Genomic DNA, 23,053 nt, shown 5'->3' with positions numbered 1-23,053 from the left:
AGTCTGGCAAAAAGCAAAATGAACAATCTGTAGGTTCCATTTTGGTGTGATTATAGTCTCCAATTTCAACTTGAATGTGTGACATCAAGGATTCTCTCTGATCTATAGGTTGTAGTAATGATAAATCTGCAAATGATGATTTTTGGCTTAACTGAATACCATGGTTACAAAGGGTACATTCAGTTAAATTCTAGAAAAAAATACTTAATGATTTTATTTTTAAAACAGCCCCTTCAAAGGATTTCAGGCAAAAGAGAAGATGCTGACACTTTACGCCAGGGAAGTTATTGGTGATATTACCCTGACATTAACCTAGCCCGTAGGATGTTTTTCCTGTTTCCTACAATAAATTTGGGATATTTCAAGCATGCTGAAAAGTATAGAAAATAATATGAATCCACAATCCAATGTTGTTCGATTCTAACCATTTGCTGTATTTGCTTCAGATCTTTTTACTTTTTAATGAAATTACAGATATAGCTGAAGGACCTTCAAGTCTAATTTTCTATAGTATTTTCTTCCATGTTTCAGATCCCCCAGATAAATAATGAAAATTTGTTGCTTCTGTAATCACTTTTGATCCAAACAGTTTTCTACTAGTAGTAGCTGTGCAGAGAAAACTGACTGCATGGAGTTAGGTAAGCCCCTATTTCTCAAGGCCTAGAGTTTTCTTATGGTTAAAAGGGAGATAATCTTTTCTTGCCTACCTCACAGAGTCATACAGTGGTAAAATTAAATACTTTACAGAGATGATTTTGGAAATTATATCATCAAATACAAACTGTAAGATTATTCAGGAAACAAGTCTCCCATTCTGAATCTCTCTCAACAGACAATCAGATTTATTAAAACCTTAGCGTTTATCTACCACAAAGAAATGGTGCTTAATCTATGTACTGGCCCACCTAATAACCAGTTTAGTGACCATATATCAAGGATATCACATATTTTGTCCCATCATTGCAATACATAATGCCTGTCAATTCAGAAGTCTTAATAGTTGGCTCAATAACATGATCCAAGACGAGAAAAGTCAGTGGCTATAAGAAGGTAAAATCCTTTTCCTCCAGAGTGTAGGTGCCATTAGTAAAAAAACTTAGGAAGTCAGAAAGTGGCTCATACTGTCCTATTGCTGCTGTTCATATGGACAGAAAAAGAGAAGTAATTGTGCAATTGAGCCCAAGTGCTAGTTTTCAAATTCTCAACCTGAAACCCCCAGCTGCCTCACATGCAAGACTATGTAATCTGTGGCCACACAAGGTGATACTGGAATTTTAGCAATGTGGCAACAGCTGTTTTGTCTGGGACCATGACCCCAGTGGGGGACAAGTGGTAATGAAAATGATTAACTGGCCATGTCTGTCTCTATTTTATAAGTCTTATGTGTCTTTATTTTTAAATCTGAGGAAGTCATCTTATTTTTATTAAGAAGTGAAATTACTATTCCCATTGACTCAAATAAATGGTTAGGTTCATTTTCTCTGAAGAGATTATCATTATAGTACATGGCCTTTAGCCATTTAATAGACCAAAGAGACTTAGGTTCTTTGCTGAAAGGAAAACTGAGACATATGATAAAACCCTGATCAGTTCAAGGTTTTTTAAAGGGATGTTAAGAATATGAACTGGATTCCCATTTAGACATGATGAGCCTCAAAATGTACATAGTCACATATAGGGTGTTTTAACCAGAAATTAAATGTTTTAAATCAGACAGTTCTTGTCACCCACTTTATTTGGTAGTCCAGAATTTGGGGTACTAACATGTTTTAGAGGTGCGCCTTGCTATATGCTGGAAACAATAACTTTGTACCTTGAGTTCTTGGGACACAGTTGATAAAGTTGGAGGTGGAAGATTTAAAAATTGGGGGTAGTGATGGATAATGGGGTACAGGTGCAGAAAGCCATTAGGGCCATGGTGTTTTGAGGGCATATATTTTCATTGCTGTGATTACTCATCTGACCCAACCCAAAAGCTAGCACAAAAGAAGCATCAGGTCTAGTTGTGGAGAAAAAGAAAGACTGACTTAAATGTGAAGAGAGTCTCCATCTTTAACGAAAGACATGGTATCTACTGGATTCAGGCAAGACTGAAATTAAATGGGCTAATGTGAAGTTGGTCAGTTTTCTTGTTTTCTCTCAGCAAACAACTCTATTCTCAGGCTATGCAAAGACTAAAAATGATGTGCTAAAAATGATGTTACCTCTAGAATTATCAGTAGAAAAAGTAATTTTATCAGATCCCCCCAAAAATCTAATCACCTCAGATAAAAATGCCATCCCAAGACTTACAAAAGTGAGATGTGACTGGCTATTTTCCTTGCCACTCATTACTACCCCCATCCCACACACCTGCTTCCACCCTCATAAGGCCCTACATGTTAAAAGCCATTCAGCTCCAAAACCTTTTCTGGCACTATTTTTCTCTTAGCTCATTTATGTTTATTAAATACATCAAGCTCTTTCCCACGTTTGAATTCCTGATCTTTCTAGTTGGATAGCTCTTGCTCTGACCCTCAAATGGGATGCTTTTCTTCTCAAGTAACATCATCTAAATGCTCAGAGATGCCATCTTGACCATTTTAACTAGAGTAACAACTTTCTCCCCAATCACTCTCATATTGCCCAGTTTGTTCCCCTGTATCACCTCATGCTAAACTGAAATGTTTTTGTCTATCTGTTGACTTGCTTATTAACCATAACTACCCCCAACACACAACAGGGTGTAAGTTACTGAAGGGAGAGCTTGTCTGCAGCTTGTTAGTTTGTTGCTATGTATTTTTTATTTAAAACATTTTTTTAAAATGTTTATTTATTTTTGAGAGAGAGACAAGGCGCGAGCGGGGGAGGGGCGGAGAGTGGGGACAGAATCCGAAGGAGGCTCCAGGCTCTGTGTCCAGGCTCTGAGCTGTCAGCACAGAGCCGGATGTGGGACTCAAACTCATGAACTACAAGATCATGACCTGAGCTGAAGTCGGATGCTTAACCAACTGAGCCACCCAGGCACCCCACTATGTATTTTTTTAAACTACTGTATGCTCAATGTTTATAATAGTGACTCACATGTGATAGATGATCAGTAAGTATTTGCTGAGTAAATGAATTCAATATTACACCCTAATTTACCCTTCTAACTCTGTATAAGGCAGTATAATCATAACCTTCAAACCGTGCAATGACCCATGCTTTCAAGGTAAAAGAAGTTCTTCTACACTGACGTTAAAACTAAAACAGAAACAACATGGGTTGTATTTGTTTTAAATCATATTGTTGTTTTAGAAAAGAAGCATGAATTTCATTGGAGTCAGCTCCCACAAAATGATCACTGTAGAGTTTTATCAGCATTTTACAACAGATGGACATTTTAGGTATCCATGAGCTAAGGGTTTTCACCTCAGGAGTGTCAAGTTCATATTGAAAGTGACGGTGGATAAAATAGCATTTGTATTTAAAGTATAGGATAAGCATAAATTGCAAAAAAAAATCTTAAAATAATTTTGAAAATTATGTAGCTTTATATTAAAGCCTCAAACAAAAAATTCCATAGCTTGGACATCCTTTAAGAGCAATGAAGTGCCTTTCTTTGCTTATAGTTTTTCCAGCGGAAACAGTAGAGGGAGCTGCTGCCCCACTTTACAAATTCCTTGAATTTCTGTTTTCAACATAAATTGCTATGCACTGAAATGTGACACATTTGAGCCCACTGCTCAATTCTCATACTGCAATAATGAAACAATGCACAAAAACAATGCCAGAAAAAAAAAGAAAGGGAATGAAGAGCCCTGCCTGTAACAGAAAGAAATAATAACACATTTTAAAATTAATGTGGTTTTTAATAAACACTTTTACAGTGATGATGAATGAGAAGCAAAGTTAATGTCAAATGGGTGGGCTAATACATACTTCCTTTAATGGCTCATTAGTTAAATTCTCCTGCTTTCCCTCCTGCTCCGCCTCATTTCCAGCTGCTTTCCTCTCTTTTCTAAAGGAACTAAAAACCAGAATACTTTGAATAAATGAAGGCATTTCAAGTCTTGCGACTTTCCAAGTCTCATTATCATAACACAGGCCACTATTTTCCATTGCTTATGCTACGCAGATAACTTGCTTTAAAGAATAAGAGAAATTTTTATTAGAGTGTGAAGGATAGTAATTGAGACTTAGAGAACATCACGACTCATAAAATGCAACAGCTCAGATCATGGATGAACTAGTCCCACAAGCAAGGAAGAGGCTGTAAATCAGAGGGGAAAAAACACCACTGAATACTTAGACCCTGTTGTTATTATTACCTGACTCTGAGTAACTTTCATATCTATCTCTTCATGAGTAGATTTACATATACAGAATAAGCATTCCATATGTATGTAGAGCACGGATATTTTACTTTAGCAAGTCAATGAAAGAAATTCACATTTTTGTTAACTGGATTTTGGGAAATTTGTAAAAAGGAAAAATGTGTTGGTTCAATTACAGATCCAAGATAATCTCTGCTGTCTACAATACTATATGTGTGAATGGATGGTCAGAATAATAGGAATGTATCTCAGTTACATAGCTAGAGCTTTTCATTTACAAGAAAGATCTTCACATACATGGCACTGCTTTTCTTTCTCCCAGCAGCTGCGAGAAGTTGATGAGGCAGGTGCAATCATTTCAAATTTACAGAAAAGGAAACTGAGACAAGGAAATGTTAAGTGAATTGCCTGAGGACACTAGTGTGAAGGGCTGGGTTCCTCGCTATCTTCTTACACTATCCTGCTGTCCTGAGGCACTGCAGTGCTGTGAATTACCATAAGAAAATCAAACCATGTTCTGTGTATAATGTTTAAGTAAGGCTGATCCTAGTCAAATTGTAAACTAGAAGCTTGTCTTTCACACCTGTGATCTAGTAAAATAAAGGTGGGTTTAGAGAACAGCTCCTGGGTTTCACTTCTGGCTCCCCAACTTAGGCTTGTGTGATCTTGGGCACATTACTGGATATTTCTAAGCATCCTTTATCCTATCATAAAATGGGATAGTTTCTGCATCTCACCATAGTTGCGAGGATTACATAAGGCATTGGCAATGGGGTACCTACTGCAGAGCAAGTGCTATAATAAACTCTCCTGATCCATCCCTCTCTTTTGAACCTGTTTCCTCAGGAGTTAGTGTTATTTCCTTCTCCAGGAGATACTTAATGATCTCATGCTTCTTCTCTGAAAAACTGCTCTCAAGCATAGTGTATTTGCAGGTATTATCAATCCAAGACATCTTTACTTAATGGTTTGCCTCCAATGAAGAGTAGTCATTGAAAACAAGATGGTGGAAGTTACTTGTGGGAATTTGAGAACTTTTTCCTTTGCATAGGTAAGATCAGCTCTGCCTGTTAACAGGAAATTGGACTAATATTTTACAAAAAATATGTTCATCTTGTGGCTAGCTCTGTTATCCAGTTTAGTTGCTCCTCAATGACAAGCATTTTTATTAAGAATAATCTTATTATATGCAGATTACATGTGTGTAAATTTCAACTAAATCTTCCCCAAAGAGAGTAAGAATTACTTTAAATATGGGGAACTAAATTGGAGCAATATATATGACTTTGATGAAACACCAATTCATAAACACAATTTAATAACAGTAGTTCAATAGATCTACTTTTAGTAAATATTCCATTATTACATTTTTTCTCCCCAGGAAATACACTCTCCGAGGGGGAAAATGGTTGTCCTTTATATGCTAAATGGAAAGTTGTGGGGAATTATTCTTTGCAAACAACTTATCTTTTTGGTACAAATGCTTCTTAAGAAAGTGAGAAAATACAAATTTGGCTTCAGAACAAAAAATTGCAAGTAGAAGGATTGGTTAAATGTTTTAATTATTTGAGTTGCTTCGAGCCATTAGAGATTTCTCTCAGTTCTATTTTTTTAAATCTTCATTGACATTCCTTTAAATACCAACATTATCTTTGATTTCGGGAACATCTCTAAAACCCCGAAGGGAAAAACATTTTCTTGAAGAAACTGAGCAAAGTATGCTTGTTATCAAAGGATCCATGCCTCCATGGTTCTTTTTAGACAATCACACTGAGCAGAATAGTTTTTCCTGCCTAACTTTTCTAAAGGCTAATTGCTCCAACATATATGCTAAAATTACATACTATGCACTCACTTGAGGGATATTACATAGTGTTTGATTATTGTTGATAAGAGAGATAAAATTAATATTTTAAAAACATTTCATATTGTCATGAGAAATTCTAACATGTGCTTTAGGAACCTCACGTTCAAGCCACTAGGGTGAGTCATACACCATCTCCCAATCTCAATTAGAAAGGTTTTAGTCTTGACCAACCTTTCCTTCTTTCTCTTATTACCTTCCTTCCTGCTGTGAAGTAGGGCTCATTTCACATAGGATACAATGCTGTTAAAGACAAATAAATGAAGGGGCGCCTGGGTGGCGCAGTCGGTTAAGCGTCCGACTTCAGCCAGGTCACGATCTCGCGGTCCGTGAGTTCGAGCCCCGCGTCGGGCTCTGGGCTGATGGCTCAGAGCCTGGAGCCTGTTTCCGATTCTGTGTCTCCCTCTCTCTCTGCCCCTCCCCCGTTCATGCTCTGTCTCTCTCTGTCCCAAAAATAAATAAACATTGAAAAAAAAAATTAAAAAAAAAAAAAAAGACAAATAAATGAAAAACAACAACATCTTGATCTAAATATGTCCATAAATAAATGGGGACATCTCTCAAGCTATATATAACTTGTAATAAAAAACAAATAGCTCCATGGGGCATTCTAACAGAGATTTAAAAAAATATTCTGCTGATAATTTAAAAACAGTAAATACTATGATAGCCACAGTGAATCCTGTGTCCTCTCAACAACCCAAGCCCACCATGCTGCCTCGGAAGGGACCTTATCAATGAAATCTGGCCACGGGATTCCCCACTTAGAAGTCTTCACGAATTTTCATAGCTTGGTTCACCAGGACCCTGCCAGGGCCTGACTTGCCAGTGCTGGCCTAGTGCACTGGGTCTCAGAAGTGTGTGGGCTGCCTGCCTTGCCTCGCTGCCCAGAGCTGCAGTGCTCTGTGCTTTTGCTCAGGCTGATTTCCTCTTTCAGCAATATTCAGTTTGCTCTCTCCTTCCCCTCTATTTGTTTTACTGGATAATTCCTTTTCATTTCTTTTTCAACAGTTTTATTGAGGTATAATGGATATACAAGAACTGAACATAGTTAATGTGTACAATTTAATGAGTTTGGACAAATGAAAACACCTGTGATACTATCACCACAACTGAGGTAATCAATATATCAACACTTCCCAGAGTTTCCTTGTGTCCCTTAGGTAGTTTTTGTTGTTGTTGTTGTTGTTGTTGTTGTTTTGTGGTTAAGAACACCGACCATGAGATCTACGCTCTTGACAAACTTCTCAATGTACAATACTGTGCGCAATACTCTACAGGCACGATGCTGTACAGCAGATCTCTAGAACTTATTCATCTTGCAAAACTGAAACTTTATACCCATTGAATAACAACTCTCATTTCCCCCAGCCCCCGGCAACCACTATTGTGTTCTCTGCTTCTCTGAGTTTGGCCATTTTAAGTCTGTTATATAAGTGGAATCATGCAGTCTTTGTCCTTCTGTGACTGGCTTATTTCACTTAGCATAATGTCCTTCAAGTTCATTCATGTCGTAACTGGCAGGAATTCCTTCTTTTTTTAAGGCCCGATTTTTATGCTCCAGTTGTCAATTCCTGAAGGAAACCATCTCGACCATTATCTTTTCTAATTCTTTCCCTTTGTTCACATTTCTGTAAACTAAACTTGAATCCCCAGAAGGCAAGGACAATATAGTATTGCTATTTGCAAGCCCAGCTCTGAACAGAGTACTGGGTACATGGGAGGCCTTAAATAAATGTTTGTGAATTTGTGAAACAATGAAAATTAGGGGCAGGTTGCTTTTTTCGTAAGCTCATTTTCTTAAGATATGAATTAATATAATCTTGAAAGGACTGCTTTTGAAGAACTCTGTTCATTTCTAACCACTTGGGAAACAACAGCCTTCTTGCTGAAATCTGCTCTATGCTATGAAGGTAGCATTGAAAGATGTCGGGATCCTATTATTTTACCTTCCTATTCAATGCTGCCCTTGGCTAAGTCCTGGAAGTGTGAGTAGGTGCCTTACGAGAGTTTCCGCAGCGTGCTGGTGTGCAGGTTACGCATTCAACCTACCATCTGAACAACTCCAAAAAATCCAAAAGGTGAAACAAACTGTACCCCAAAGTAAGGTTTTGACAATACTTGCATTAGAGAAAAGATATTCTAGTCAACTGGAGGAGTTATCCCAGAATCAAAAAGACAGAGAATTTCCATAAACCACCTTTCTTAAACAGAAAATGAGCCATGTTATACGTTTTCTTTTAAAACAAAAGCTGATCTATAAATAAAAACCTTTTCTTTTTTACATAGATTTTCTCTTTATTTTTGTACTTGGTATATTGCAGTATTTTATAATAATCAGTATTTTGTTATATTACAAAAGATAATAAGCTACTTTTCTTTTAAATAGCTGTGTACTCAGGATTTAACAAACACCGTATCAGACTCATAGCTGAGTTTAAATTCTAAATCCAAAACTTGAAATAAAAGAAGTACCTCTCTTCCCCACTCTGGCAATAAACTAAAACTGGTGAAATTGAATATTAAAAATTCTTTCATAAAGTCACATATTTCTTAATCTTCTAAATTCTTTAGTAAACTTGGTTGATCTGTAGTTGAGAACTCATTCCATGACTTGGGGTAATCTTCCTTCCTAGACAGTTGGCAGGCTTGTCACAAAAGACTTCATCATTCAAATTCCTTCTTTGAGACAACAATTATCCCATTTTAAAAGCAGTATCATATGTTGACAAAGCTACATGAAGGTCTAATCTTGCCTGTTAGCATTCACCAGCTTTTCTTCTTCATAGCACAAAACAATTATTGCAAATCTCACAATGCGTTCTCTGTTTTGCCAGAAAATTTGGAATATAAATCAACAAAGCTAATTCCTTTAAAGGATGGATTGCAGGCTCCCAATTTATGCCTCTTCCCATTCCCCACCCTCCCAACTTGCTTTTATAATCAGCAACACCAGTATATTGTTTATAGAACAGTTCACTGTTTGGCTAAAGTGAACAAAATGAAATCCATGACAAGACAGCAATCATGTGCATTTTTTGGCACATGACCACATCCTAGGAAATTCCTAAGGTGCTAGGTCTGGAGCCCTTTAGTGGTGGTGAAGGGTGGTTCTGGTCCTTAAAAAGCCACTTCCATCCTGGGTTTTTTTCTTACCTACAAAATATATCTATTTGTTTACTCATTCATTAAATAATTAATAATAATTAATAATCACATGCTACATGACAGAAACTGTGCTAGGCAGTGGTGATAAAATAGAAGTTCAAAAAACCCGCAGTGCAGCAGGCAGACAGACAAAGAAAACAACAGTAGGAAGCAATGTGCCATGTTCTACATGAGAGCAGGAGGTATAAGATTACAAGGATTGTGGAAAGGACGCTTCACATAATGAGAGCACTGACAAAGGCCATGCAGGAAAGCTGATGTTGACATGAGTCATGAAGACAGAGGGAAGCTTACTTAAGCCTCCAGGAGAACCTGCACAAAGGACGGCATTTGTGAGATAGTAAGGAAAGATTACACAGTGGTTAAAATGAAGGAAAGGCATAGGGGGACAGGCAAAGAGAGGTAAAGGGCAAACTAAGAAGGACCCAGAATAATATGCAGAAGATGCAGAATCTATCTAGAAGGAGAAAGAAGCTGTTAGAATTTCAAGCCAAAGAGTTACACAGTCTGACTCCTCATTTACCAATATGACTCCACTTGTAGAAGGTAGAGGCAAAGAGCCCCCACTCTGAGATGGTTACAAAAATACACATACAAACTGACGGGGGCCTAAACTAAGGCAGTGGCAATGAGGAAAGAGAAGAGGAAATGGATTCGTGAGCTACTGGTATATAGAATTGACATGATTTGGATCCGGAGGATGAGAGAGAGAGAAAAAAAATTATTTCTAGAGTTTAGTTTGGGACACGCTACTTTTGTAATACATAGGAGACCTCCAAGTGGAGATACTGAGTAGGTTGGAATGTATGAGCCTGGAACTCAAGAGGAATGTCTGGGTTGAAATAAAAAACTGGAAATCTTTAACACATGCAGCATACAGATAGGAGAGGAGGGTACATAGTTAATGAAGGAGACAAAAGAGGATGGCCCGAGAGGTAGGAGAAAAAAAATCAACATCACTAAACCAAGAGAACGGGAGTTTCAAGAAGACAGCAGTCACAAGTGTAAATTCCTGTATAGCAGTGAAATAAGATGAAGTCTGGTAAGCGCCCAGGGAATCTCATGCTTCAGAGATTATTGGTGACTATAGAGAGTGTCCGTGGAGTAGCTTGGACACAAATCAGACTGTAATGGGTTGAAGAGTTGGCAGAACCACAAGGAATGGAATACAATTTCTAGAGGTTTGTGATAAAGAAAAATATCCGCTGATTGGCTTGAAGATCTTTATAGCTTTCTTCTGCAACAGCGTTCCACAAAATTCTACTAATAAAACAGCTGTATCAAGAAAAGAGGACATGCTTCCCCAGATATCTAAGTTACTACCAGCCTGGATGTTAAGAAATTGAGGGGATGGAGGTAGGTAGATTCCAATCAGGATTCATCTACTTGAAGACTTGCCTTAGGGTGCTCATGCACGCAGTACAATTGTTCCTGTCCATGTAATAAAGAAGTAGGTGAGGTGTACAGTTACTAGCCTTCCTTACCTCATGCTTTGTGTGCTGGTGGGAGGTGTAAGGAGGATAACCATTTTAAACAGTAGAAAGATAGAAATTGGCTACAGGGGAGTAAAATAACCCGAAGATAAATAAGGGCTCTCCTAAGGAACAGTCATCCTACTGTTTACTCACGGGCGGTCCTGGGGGGCCTGGTTTTCCTGGAGGACCTGTTTTTCCTCGTCTTCCCTGGAAATCAAAGAGAAACAGTTAATAAATACCTGTGATTCCTTTGTATTTTAAGATAAGACAATATTAAATGGCAACTTTAAAGATAGTAAAAATCAACTGAAAGTTAAAAAATAATTTCAAGTCCACATCACCTTTAAACATCAACAAAATCTAAAAGCAACGGGCCAAATCTTAATGACCAAGATGAGAAAAGTAGTGCTTGGAATGAATAAGCCTTAACTTATTAGCAGTCCTTTAAAGGCTTGCCTACCTTATTATTACTCTTGTCAAGTAATATAAACTATCTGAAGGATGGTCTAAGATTGGCATTTTATCTGATGCTTCTATGGTTTCAGATGCAATAAAACCTGCATTTGTCATCTTAAATTGGTGTTCCTCAAAGAATGGTCTGAATTGTAATTAAAAAAATTTTTTTAATGTTTATTTTTGAGATAGAGAGAGTGAGAGAGCGGGAGAGAGACAAAGAGAGAGGGAAAATTGGAATCGGAAGCATGCTCCAGACTCTGGGCTGTCAGTACAGAGCCTGACGCGGGGCTTGAACCCATGAACTGTGAGATCATGACCTGAGCCAAAGTCAGACTGAACCACCCAGGTGCCCCTCTGAATTGTAATTTTATAGCAGTGACCTGAGGGTGAGATCGGGTGTTACAGCTGTGCATTCTGGAGCTCCATCTTAATTTACTGGCTTAGAATCTCTGGGGAAAGAAGCCATGAACTTGCATTTTAAAACCATTTCAGGTCATTCTTATGTTTGCTAAAGTATGAAAAGCACTACCCTAAGCCATACCATAATCCTATGTAGTGTATAAAGCACCTTAACATGCTCTTTTCCTCCCTTTGGATGGTTAAGCTATTTTTTTAAGTAAACTAAAATAAAGACCCCTTGCTTACTAGTCATTATCATAATGGAATGTTAACTTTCCCAAGTTCACAACCAGCTAAATTCCAGTTTCAAGAGTTAGAAAAATAAGATTGGGCTAACATCTATAGGTAACTGTGTACCTAATATCACTTAAAGGGCAGTTAGTTACTTTTTATAAATTTAAAATTTATTCCCCTTTCTAATAGAAGGAAGTAAGCTTAGGTATTCAAGCATACATTTTGAACAAGAAGCATTTCTGAGCATGTTTGATAAATATGTCCACTCTATTTCATTTTTCCTGATTATTTTATTATCATATTGATAGCATATTAATAAACATTAAGACTTGCTGCTACTGAAAAAGTAAAAGTTTTGGGTTAGTCTTTCAATTTTGGAAGGGAGGGGAAAGAATTGTAAACATAAACACTAAAGGCCCATTTCATTCACTAATTTTCTTGCCTTGAAAGTGCCAGGCAAAGTAGCTTTCTCTCTCTGGTTTTCATTTAGGATTGGAGTGGGGTAGGAAGTCCAATGCCAGACCAGCAGAGTAAGTTTTGGGAGGTAAGCATAAACCACACTGTGACTGGACAGGAAATGCTTGCACTGCTGTTGAAGGTGAGTTAAAGTCACAGCATCAGGAGTTCCTATAAAAATAGCTGTTTTTATAAACAATCCCAGCTAAAGTCTATGGAACATATTTTTAAAAATTGTATTAAAAACAGAAATATAATTAGTGGTGTTTTCATGTTTCTGTTTCACGTTTCTGTTTCAGAGATCTGAACCTGGGAGCTCCTTTAGGGACTTGTAACATTGGAATGAATATATAATTTAATTGTCTGTATACTTAATAAAAGTTTACACATGTACACCATTTTCTGGTCTTGTAGTTTACACATTCTGAAAATCAATATATTGGGTCTTTTAGTAAATGTAAGTCAATTAGACCCTGAGGACTAATCAATGATAAAAAGTTTACTTAGAAAGTGGAAGCACTGTAATTTATTTATTCACAGGGGCACAAAGAAACAAAATCAATGGCATCGAAGTGGGTGATTGGTTCTTTCTTTCAGGTTGAGGTAAGTTAAAACCATAGGATCAACTTCTGTGTGCATTCTCCTTTCGTTAAAGGAGACATGTATATTGATCGGGGCAGGAAGTTGGGAAAATGAGGCTGACTATTGATCAACTTTTATCACAGAGTTAATGGTTAAGGCAAACCAAATGTCAGATATTGTAAGATAACACTGGCATGTCTTAGGATGAGGAGTGAAAACAGTCATGATTCAGTATGGCACAGGCAAGCATCCAAATTCTTGCATATCACTGCGGGTTTATGTGATCATTCAAGTCAGCCTTGCAATCGTCAGAGTGCACTGATGTGCATGCTGGAAGAGTGCAGGGGAAGCCTGCTTTTGTTCTCGCATCCTTGCTAAGAGTGGATGTGCAGGTAAAATATTTTTCAGGGATGTTAAATTACTGGAACATATTGTGTGTAGGAGATAACTTCAGATGACAAGTATTTTCAGTTTAAATGTGATTTGTAGGCTTGAGTTTCTAGAACACCTTAATACGGATTTGAATACTTTTTAAAGATTTCTTTACAAAGCAGCATAGGCCCCATTTTCTTAGCCATAGACCTAAATGCGCCTTAAATATATTGGGACCTAGGACTTTAGCTTAAGTCTTAAGTTTCATTGACCTGTCAGGGGGATCTTACAGGACAGAGTGGGGGAAGGGGGGGGGGTGAATAGATGAAAACCTGGTGGAAGCTCCAGAAGGTGAGGTCTCAGAGTGGTCTTGAACTATTGGACTGACAGACTGTGGTCCTACTTCCAGACATCATCTTTCTTCTCTCCAAGGAGCCCCACGAATTAACTCCTTTGTCTCCTTTACTCCCATTCAAGGCCTCCAGCTGCACTGAACAGTCTCACATTCTCCCATTCCTCCAAAACGTCTTTTGTTTTTTCACTTAAAAACATTAGGGAAGGGCAAAAGCCTACCTAAGACATAACAGTAGATTTTTGGTAGGGTGCATTTTATTGTTTAAGCATGGATAACTCGGGGAATATTTTATTTGTAATATATGCCAAGACAGCAGGCATAAACCACAACTCTCATCCTAGAACTAAAATCAGATTCCTCCAGTTTTTCTGAGGGGAGTGTAATCTATGAATCTCTGTTGTTTCCTTACAGGACTCCAGGGGATTGTGTGGGGATGCCTGGGGCCAGGGGTGAGGGCTGCTGCTGGTGTGATGGGAGGAATGGCGGGCTCATGTTTGTTCCCACTTCTGCCTCCTTCTATTTCAGTGCCTTCACTGCAAGGCTTACTCTAGACCCCACTGAAAAGTAAGACAAAAAGTGGGGACTTGGATGAGGGTGGGGATGCAAATCCTGGCAGATAACAGACAAATGCTGACCTGGGGTAACCTTCCTAGTTAGGATGTGTGCTCCCAGGTGGCCATTTGTTCAGAAGCAATTCTGATAAATTGGAGGCTGGCTGAATCTCCAATTGGATGGGGACCTACTGTTCCAGCATAATCACAATTGGGCTAATCCAACACTTTTCTGAAAAGTGGAGCATAAAGCACAAAACACAGATTCATTGTATCAGGTTGCCCTGGAAACCTCAAAGTGCTCAACATGTAAGTTTCCTGTTTGTAAAAGTGGAAAGGTTATTAGACAGCAGTTTAGATATTTGTCTAATGATTTAAGCCCAGCGGTGCTCCAACCCAATTGTGCATCAGTATCATCAGGAGGGCTAGTTACAACAGATCAATATGTGAGGAAAAGGGAACTCTCGTGCACTGTTGGTGGACGTGTATAATGGTACAGCCACTATGGAAAACAGTATGGAGTCCCTCAAAAAAGTAAAAATAGAAATACCACATTGATGCCACTACTGGGTATTTATTTAAGGAAAAAACACTAATCTGAACAGATACATGCACCACTATATTTATTGCAGCATTATTTACAATAGCCAAGCTATGGAAGAAACCTAAGTGTCCATCATTAGATGAAGGATAAAGAAGATAATACACACACACACACACACACACACACACACACACACTGAAATATTACTCAGCCATAAAAAAGAATGAAATCTTGCCATTTGCAACAACATGGATGGACCTAGAGGGTATTATGCTAAGTGAAATAAGTCAGACAGAGAAAGACAAATACTGTATGATTTCCCTGATATGTGGAATCTAGAAAACAAAACAAATGAACAAACAAAACAGAAAACATACTCCAAAGTACAGAAAATAAACTGGTGGTTGCCAGACAGGTGGGTGGTGGGAGAATGGATGAAATAGATGAAGGAGATTAAGAGGTACAAACTTCCAGGTATAAAGTAAAGAAGTCATGGGGATGTAAAAGTACATCAAAGAGAAGAAAGTTGATAGAGTTATAGTAATTTTGTATGGTAACAGATGGTGGCTAGACTTATTGTGGTGATTATTTTGTAATGTGTATAAATATTGAATCACTATGTTGCATACCTGAAACTACTGTAAGATTGTATGTGAATTATACTTTTAAAAAAATCCAAAAGATTTCTGTCCCCACTTCCAGAGTTTCTGATTGACTAGGTCTGGGGCAGGGCCTGAGAATTCACATTTATTTTTAATAAGTTCCCAGTAATGTTGATGTTGCTGGCTTAAAGACCATACTTTGAGAACCCCTACTCTAAGCCTCGAGCTCTTACTCATACTTATTTATTTATTTATTTTTAATATGAAATTTACTGTCAAATTGGTTTCCATACAACACTCAGTGCTCATCCCAACAGGTGCCCTCCTCAATGCCCATCTCCCACCCTCCTCTCCCTCCCACCCCCCATCAACCCTCAGTTTATTCTCAGTTTTTAAGAGTCTCTTATGGTTTGGCTCCCTCCCTCTCTAACTTTTTTTTCTTTCCCCTCCCCCATGGTCTTCTGTTAAGTTTCTCAGGAGCCACATAAGAGTGAAAGCATATGGTATTTGTCTTTCTCTGTATGACTTATTTCACTTAGCATAACACTTTCCAGTTCCATCCACGTTGCTACAAAAGGCCATATTTCATTCTTTCTCATTGCCAAGTAGTATTCCATTGTGTATATAAACCACAATTTCTTTATCCATTCATCAGTTGATGGACATTTAGGCTCTTTCCATAATTTGGCTATTGTTGCGAGTGCTGCTATAAACATTGGGGTACAAGTGCCCCTGTGCATCAGCACTCCTGTATCTCTTGGGTAAATGGTGCTGGGAGACTGGACAGCAACATGCAGAAGAATGAAACTAGACCACTTTCTTACACCATTCACAAAAATAAACTCAAAATGGATAAGGACCTGAATGTGACACAGTAAACCATCAAAACCCTAGAGGAGAAAGCAGGAGAAAACCTCTCTGACCTCAGCCGCAGCAATTTCTTACTTGACCCATCTCCAAAGGCAAGGGAATTAAAAGCAAAAATGAACTATTGGGACCTCATCAAGATAAAAAGCTTCTGCACTGCAAAGGAAACAATCAACAAAACTAAAAGGCAACCGACAGAATGGAAAAAAAGATTTGCAAATGACATATTGGACAAAGGGCTAATATCCAGAATCTATAAAGAACTCACCAAACTCCACACATGAAAAACAAATAACCCAGTGAATAAATGGGAAGAAAACATGAATAAACACTTCTCTAAAGAAGACATCCAGATGGCCAACAGGCACATGAAAAGATGCTCAACGTCGCTCCTCATCAGGGAAATACAAATTAAAACCACACTCAGATATCACCTCACGCCAGTCAGAGTGGCTAAAATGAACAAGTCTTATTCATATTTAAAGTTAGCCAGTCATTGGGGTGCCTGGGCCGCTCAGTCAGTTAAGCGTCTGACTTTGGCTCAGGTCATGATCACTCAGTTTGTGCATTCAAGTCCCACATCAGGCTCTGTACTGACAGCTCAGAGCCTGGAAAATGCTTCCAATTCTGTGTCTCCCTCTCTCTCTGCCCTTCCCTCACTCACGCTCTGTATCTCTCTCTCAAAAATAAATAAACATTAAAAAATAAAATAAAATAGGGGTGGCTGGTGGCTCAGTTGGTTAAGCGTCTGACTTCGGCTCAGGTCATGATCTTACAGTTCATGGGTTGGAGCCTCGCCGCGTCAGGCTCTGTGCTGACAGCTCAGAGCCAGGAGCCTGCTTCAGATCCTGTGTCTCCCTCTCTTTCTGCCCCTCCCCTGCTCACACTCTGTCTCTCTCTCAAAGATAAATAAACATAAAAAAAAACAACTAAAAAACAAAATAAAATAAAGTTAGGCAATCATGTAGAGCCCCTAATGTCTTGTAAATCTTGTAGCTTAGACCAAAAACCTTAATTGGTTTTGTGATTATGTGAAACTTTGAGGATAAAAAGTCCATTGTCAAATTCAAGAGCACCTGGACTAGAATCCTGGCTTTGTCTCTTAAGGAATTTGTGTGTGTGTGTGTGTGTGTGTGTGTGTGTGTGTGTGCGCGCGCGCGCGCGTGTGTGTGTGTCAAGATTTCATTGCTGTAAAATTGATACTTATATTTTGCAACAGGTTTGCTAAGCATTAAAAAAAAAGATCACATGTAAATTCTTACCATATATACACCCATTAGGATGGCTTTCTTTCAAAACATGTTGGCAGGAATGTGGAAAAATTGGAACACTTATTCACTCTTGGTAAAATATTGCAACTGCTATGGAAAACACTATGCAGATTCTTAAAAAAATTATTAGTAGAACTAACATATGATATAGAAATCCCACTTCTAGGCATATATCCAAGAGAATTGAAAACAGGGTGTTGAAGAGATATTTGCACACCCATGTTCATAGCAGCATAGCCATGAGGTGGAACCAGTTCAAATGTCCACTAACAGATAAATGGATAAACAAAATGTGGTTATAAACATACAATGGAATATTATTTACCTTTAAAATGGAAGGAAATTCTGACACAGGCTACAACATGAATGAACCTTGATGACATTATGCTAGTTGAAACAAGCATAGTCAAATAAGTCACTAAATGAAAATACTGTATGATTACTGTGTGCACCACTTACATGAGGTACCTAGAGTAGTCAAATTTATAGAACCAGACAGTGGTGGTTACCAGGGGCTGGGGGAAGAGAAAAGAGGGGAGTTGTTGTTTAATGATTTTACAGTTTTACTTTTGCAAGATGAAAAAGTTCTGGAGATCTGTTTCCCAACAATGTGAATACATTTAACATTACAGAACTATACACTTGAAAATGGTTAAGCGGAGAATTTTATGTGATATGTATTGTCCACAGTTAAAAACAAGAATACTCTTGACATGACATCCAATACATGGTGGTAATAAGAACATTAGTTCCTTTTCTTCCTGCCCTTCTACCATCCTCTGCCAAATTCTCTACTTTTTTCATTTAAAAATGTTTGATAATATACAGTATCAAGCAAACCTTCTAAAATATGTATTGTGCATTAATTGAAAAGTATAACCAACGGAGAAACGGGAACCCTCTTGCACTGTTGGTGGGAATGCAAACTGGTGCAGCCACTCTGGAAAACAGTGTGGAGGTTCCTCAAAAAATTAAAAATACATCTACCCTATGACCCAGCAGTAGCACTGCTAGGAATTTACCCAAGGGATACAGGAGTACTGATGCATAGGGGCACTTGTACCCCAATGTTTATAGCAGCACTCGCAACAATAGCCAAATTATGGAAAGAGCCTAAATGTCCATCAACTGATGAATGGATAAAGAAATTGTGGTTTATATACACAATGGAGTACTACGTGGCAATGAGAAAGAATGAAATATGGCCCTTTGTAGAAACATGGATGGAACTGGAAAGTGTTATGCTAAGTGAAATAAGCCATACAGAGAAAGACAGATACCATATGTTTTCACTCTTATGTGGATCCTGAGAAACTTAACAGAAACCCATGGGGGAGGGGAAGGAAAAAAAAACGAGGTTAGAGTGGGAGAGAGCCAAATCATGAAAGACTCTTAAAAACTGAGAACAAACTGAGGGTTGATGGGGGGTGGGAGGGAGGGGAGGGTGGGTGATGGGTATTGAAGACTGCATTTTTTGGGATGAGCACTGGGTGTTGTATGGAAACCAATTTGACAATAAATTTCATAAAAAAGTACAACCAAATCTTAACTATGCATGTGGTATTTTTTTCATCCAAGATAACAATCAAGTTGCACCCATTAAGCATAGACATATAAAAATTAAATTGTGAGGTATTCATAGAATGGAATACTATATAGCAACAAAAATGAATGGAATACAACTACATGCAACAATACAAGTGACTCTTGCAAACATAAAAGGAATAAATGGAGTCAAAATGAAACCATGCTGTTAGAAGTTATTATGGGTTACTGCTGTGGGAGCTGGAAGTGACGAAAAGAGAGCATTAGAGGGATTTTAAGGTGCTGGTGATACTCATGTTCTATTTCCTGAACCTGTGTGCTGGTTACATGGGTGTGCTCAATTTTTTTTTTACAATTTTTTTTACGTTTTTATTTATTTTTGAGACAGAGAGAAAGTACCAGGTGGGGAGGGACAGACAGAGAGGGAGACAGGAACCAAGGAGAGCTCTGCGCTGACAGGAGAGAGACCGACGTGGGGCTCGAACCCACCAGCTGTGAGATCATGACCTGAGCCAAAGTTGGATGGTTAGTCAAACAAGCCACCCAGGAGCCCTGGATGTGCTCAATTTTTGAAAAATCACCAAGCTGTATATCCGTGTGATACATATATTTTTCTGAATGTATGTTACAATAAACTTTTTAAAAAAATGAAACCAGGATATTTCAACAATAGAATGATTTTATTTGAATTATCTAATGACTTCAGCCATCTGCATTTGCTGTGTGCAAAGCCACAGAGGGTCACTATCATCAGGAAGAAAAAAGCAAACAAAACAAGGCTACTTAAATAAATGACATCTACGAGTCTCAACGGTTCAAAATAGCCTGGTGCTCCCAGGGTGACTTACAGTATGAGCGCATCTTAAATTAGTCACTTGATTTATAAACACTCGGCCCTGCAGGAGCACCACGAGGAGAAAGAATGCATATAATGGGCTACTGGTACGTATCCGACAGATTGTTTTTGCTGTTGATGAGGATGAGGATGATGAAGACAAGTTTGCAGCAGTATTTGGACTTAAATAAAGGATGGTATGCAGACCTCAAGCCCACAGAGGAGACATATGTGAAAGCAGTCTCTCTAAATTGCCAGATCTTGCTAATACAGCTGGCTCTGCTCAAATATTTCCCTGTCCTGTGTGTGTATTTAGCACACTCTTAGGCATCAGCTCAGCCTGAACAAGGTATCAAGGAAATGTCAAGGAAGAAGACACAGGGCCTTGACTGGCACTCCCAACTGTGAATGAGGTGTTAATTACACAGGAAAACATTACAGACTATTTGGGAAGTTCAGTTTTCTTTTTTTACATTGTGAGCGGAAATAAGACTTATGACTGATGTAAAAACTTACCACATTTTGGAATCAATGATATGTGAAAAAAGGGGGATTGGAATACTTATGTGGGAATGCATAATATCCTAAATGCATTTTATTTCTTAACAGATATTTAAAAATACATCTATGACAGCAACAACCCTACTCATAAAGGTCTGATTATTTCAGGGATCAGACAAGTGGCTCTTTGAAGGACATGGGAAGAGGATATAATTCAGCATGGACAAATGATTTGAAATAGGTTTAGAGCCCAGGAAAGATGAGTCCACACTATGTTGCCATTCCCAACATCTTTCTTTCTTCTTTAGGGTGGGATCTCAAAATTTCTAAATCATTCCACAATTTCCCCATCTTTCTGTCCCCTGTACATGTTCTGAGTAACTCCAGTGGCTTTTCAAAACAAGTTAGAAATATGACAATATTATGTAATCCCCCTCAGCTACAATTGAATAAGTGATACTCTAAATGCATTGGGCTGAGCCAAAGGGTCTGGTCTGTCAGTAATGTCTATAGTCACTGTTTAGTATTCCTATTAAGTTATTAGTAACAACATATGCTACTAATTTGGTCATAAAGATTAAGTATAGTCGAGGTCTGACCTCTTAACCCCCTTCTGTTTGAATATACTAACAATCAACTTTCCCTCCTGTGCCCTGAGCTATCCATGTTGTACAAAAAAACTTAAGAAAAGTCTATGACTAACAATTATAAAAATGGTTGCCATTTATCAAGTACTTGCCATGGTCCAGGCAGAGACTGCTGAGCAATGACTTAACATTAGTTTGCTTAACCTTTTCAAAACTACCTTGGGAGGGTGGTACCGTTCCATTCCAATTTTACAGAGAGAGAAAGGTTAAACATCTCACTCCAAATCACTCTTCTCTTAATTGGTGGGGCAAAAATTTAAAGCCAAGTGTATCTGATCTTAAAATCCATAATCCTCAGAATTGAGGTTTCCTTGGTCGGTATCCTGATCATTTTTTTAATGTTTATTTTTGAGAGGGAGAGAGAGGGAGAGAGGAGGAGGATGCGCAGAGAGAGAGAGAGGGAGACACAGAATCTGAGGCAGGCTCCAGGTTCTGAGCTGTCAGCACAGAGCCCAATGTGGGTCTCGAACTCATGAACTGTGAGATGATGATCTGAGCTGAAGTTAGAGGCTTAACCAACTGAGCCACCCAGGTGCCCTCCCTGCGCCAATCATTCACAATTTAGGTTACTTTGCTGCTGTAATTGTTGAGTTTCTCTTATATTCTCACAACCAAGGCAGATTTTTTTAACGTCCCAGTTGCTTATCACTTTGTCCTTTGGAATTTGGGTCTCCTGGGCTCTCACCTGCTCCCCTGACTTCTGCTTGCTCCTGACTCAGAATCTACCCTGACTTCTGCAGACCCTCCATCCTGCCATTGGGATTTGTCTGGACTTCTGATTGCCTTGCCAACCATCAACTCTCTCAGTCCCAATTTCTGGCTCTGTTTTCTATGACTGCCATTGTCATTCTCTGCCAAGGCACTTGATTCATCTTGGTATCATGTGTGGGGCAACAGTAGAGTGTGGCTAAACAACTTCCAGAACATGCTGGGAATATATTTTAACATCTCTGTGCCACATTAAGAGGGTGGATGCTGGAAGCACACTGTAAAATGTTCTTTTCCTCCATAACTGGAAATTCACAGCAGGCATGCTCACAGAAGGGAAATGGGGAATCAGGCCTTGTACACAGTCTTCTTGGTCTGAGGACGATGCCTCTGGTCTTCCACATCTCTAAGCACTTTCATAATGCCTCGTGAAGGCAGAATTTTCTCTTTCACTTTTGTTAAGGGAACCTGTTATATTTTTAATTTAGAGCAGATAGAATCAACATGTAGAGGAAAAAATAATGCACATAAACTGTCATGTCTACTTTCATAGAAACATTAAAATAAAAACAATGTGCTGAGGTTCCCCAAGAAGCTTCAGAGAGGTCAGAGTCTGAGCCAGTAAAACAAGAACACACTTGGCCTCAACAGCCGGCTCTGGGACAAAGAAATCATCAATGATATTTTATATCTTGATTTCAATTAACATAAAGTTATAGTGGGTAAAATTTCAGCATTTTTGAGTTGCCTACTTTAAAAGATAAAATGTATCCTCAAGGGTAGAATTTTAAAACTGCATTTTGAATGTGAAGGATTGATTAACCAGCACCAAATAAATTCACAGGAATACAATTTGCAGCTATCCAATAACTGCCTGGTAAATGAAGAGAATTCCAGAGGATCCATAAAATGATCTATAAAGGTCACCTGATTTGAAAGAGAACTTTTAGTGCATAATTCTCAATTCATCAATTTGAATTTAATAGGTCAAATTGCATTTTGGATATTTAAATGCTGAGTTCAGAACCAAACCCTAACCAAGAGATGGGTAAATTTATTTAAGAAAAATGTACTGTCTGTGTTTTATATATGGTGCAGGGAGGAAACACATTAATATGACTAAGACCTGAGTCTTGCCTTCAAAGTAGAAGACAAAGGACAGTTATTCATAACAACTATTTGGATTGACTTGTTCATTTGGTTATGTGGAGGGAAAGGAAGTTCTGGGGAGGGAAAGGAAGAATAAGTTCTTGCCAATAGTGATTATGTGCTAGTCTTCAATAACTCCCTTCAGCCTTCTCTTTGAGAGGGAAGAGAAGGAGG

The 23,053-nt window shown here is 38.4% G+C and overlaps 1 protein-coding gene across 1 annotated transcript in view; it reads right to left on the bottom strand.

The window, feature by feature from the left end:
* COL19A1 (collagen type XIX alpha 1 chain) overlaps nucleotides 1-23,053 on the bottom strand; it is a 349,065-nt gene that overhangs the window by 100,154 nt on the left and 225,858 nt on the right. The window contains exon 17 of the mRNA XM_086707174.1: nucleotides 10,959-11,012. Coding sequence (XP_086563300.1) covers nucleotides 10,959-11,012 — 54 coding nt within the window. The remainder of the gene's footprint in view (nucleotides 1-10,958; nucleotides 11,013-23,053) is intronic.

The sequence above is a fragment of the Puma concolor genome, chromosome B2, assembly GCF_028749965.1.
Source record: "Puma concolor isolate L17-30 chromosome B2, mPumCon1.1.hap2, whole genome shotgun sequence".
NCBI lineage: Eukaryota > Metazoa > Chordata > Mammalia > Carnivora > Felidae > Puma > Puma concolor.
This window is presented reverse-complemented; position numbering and strand designations above follow the sequence as displayed.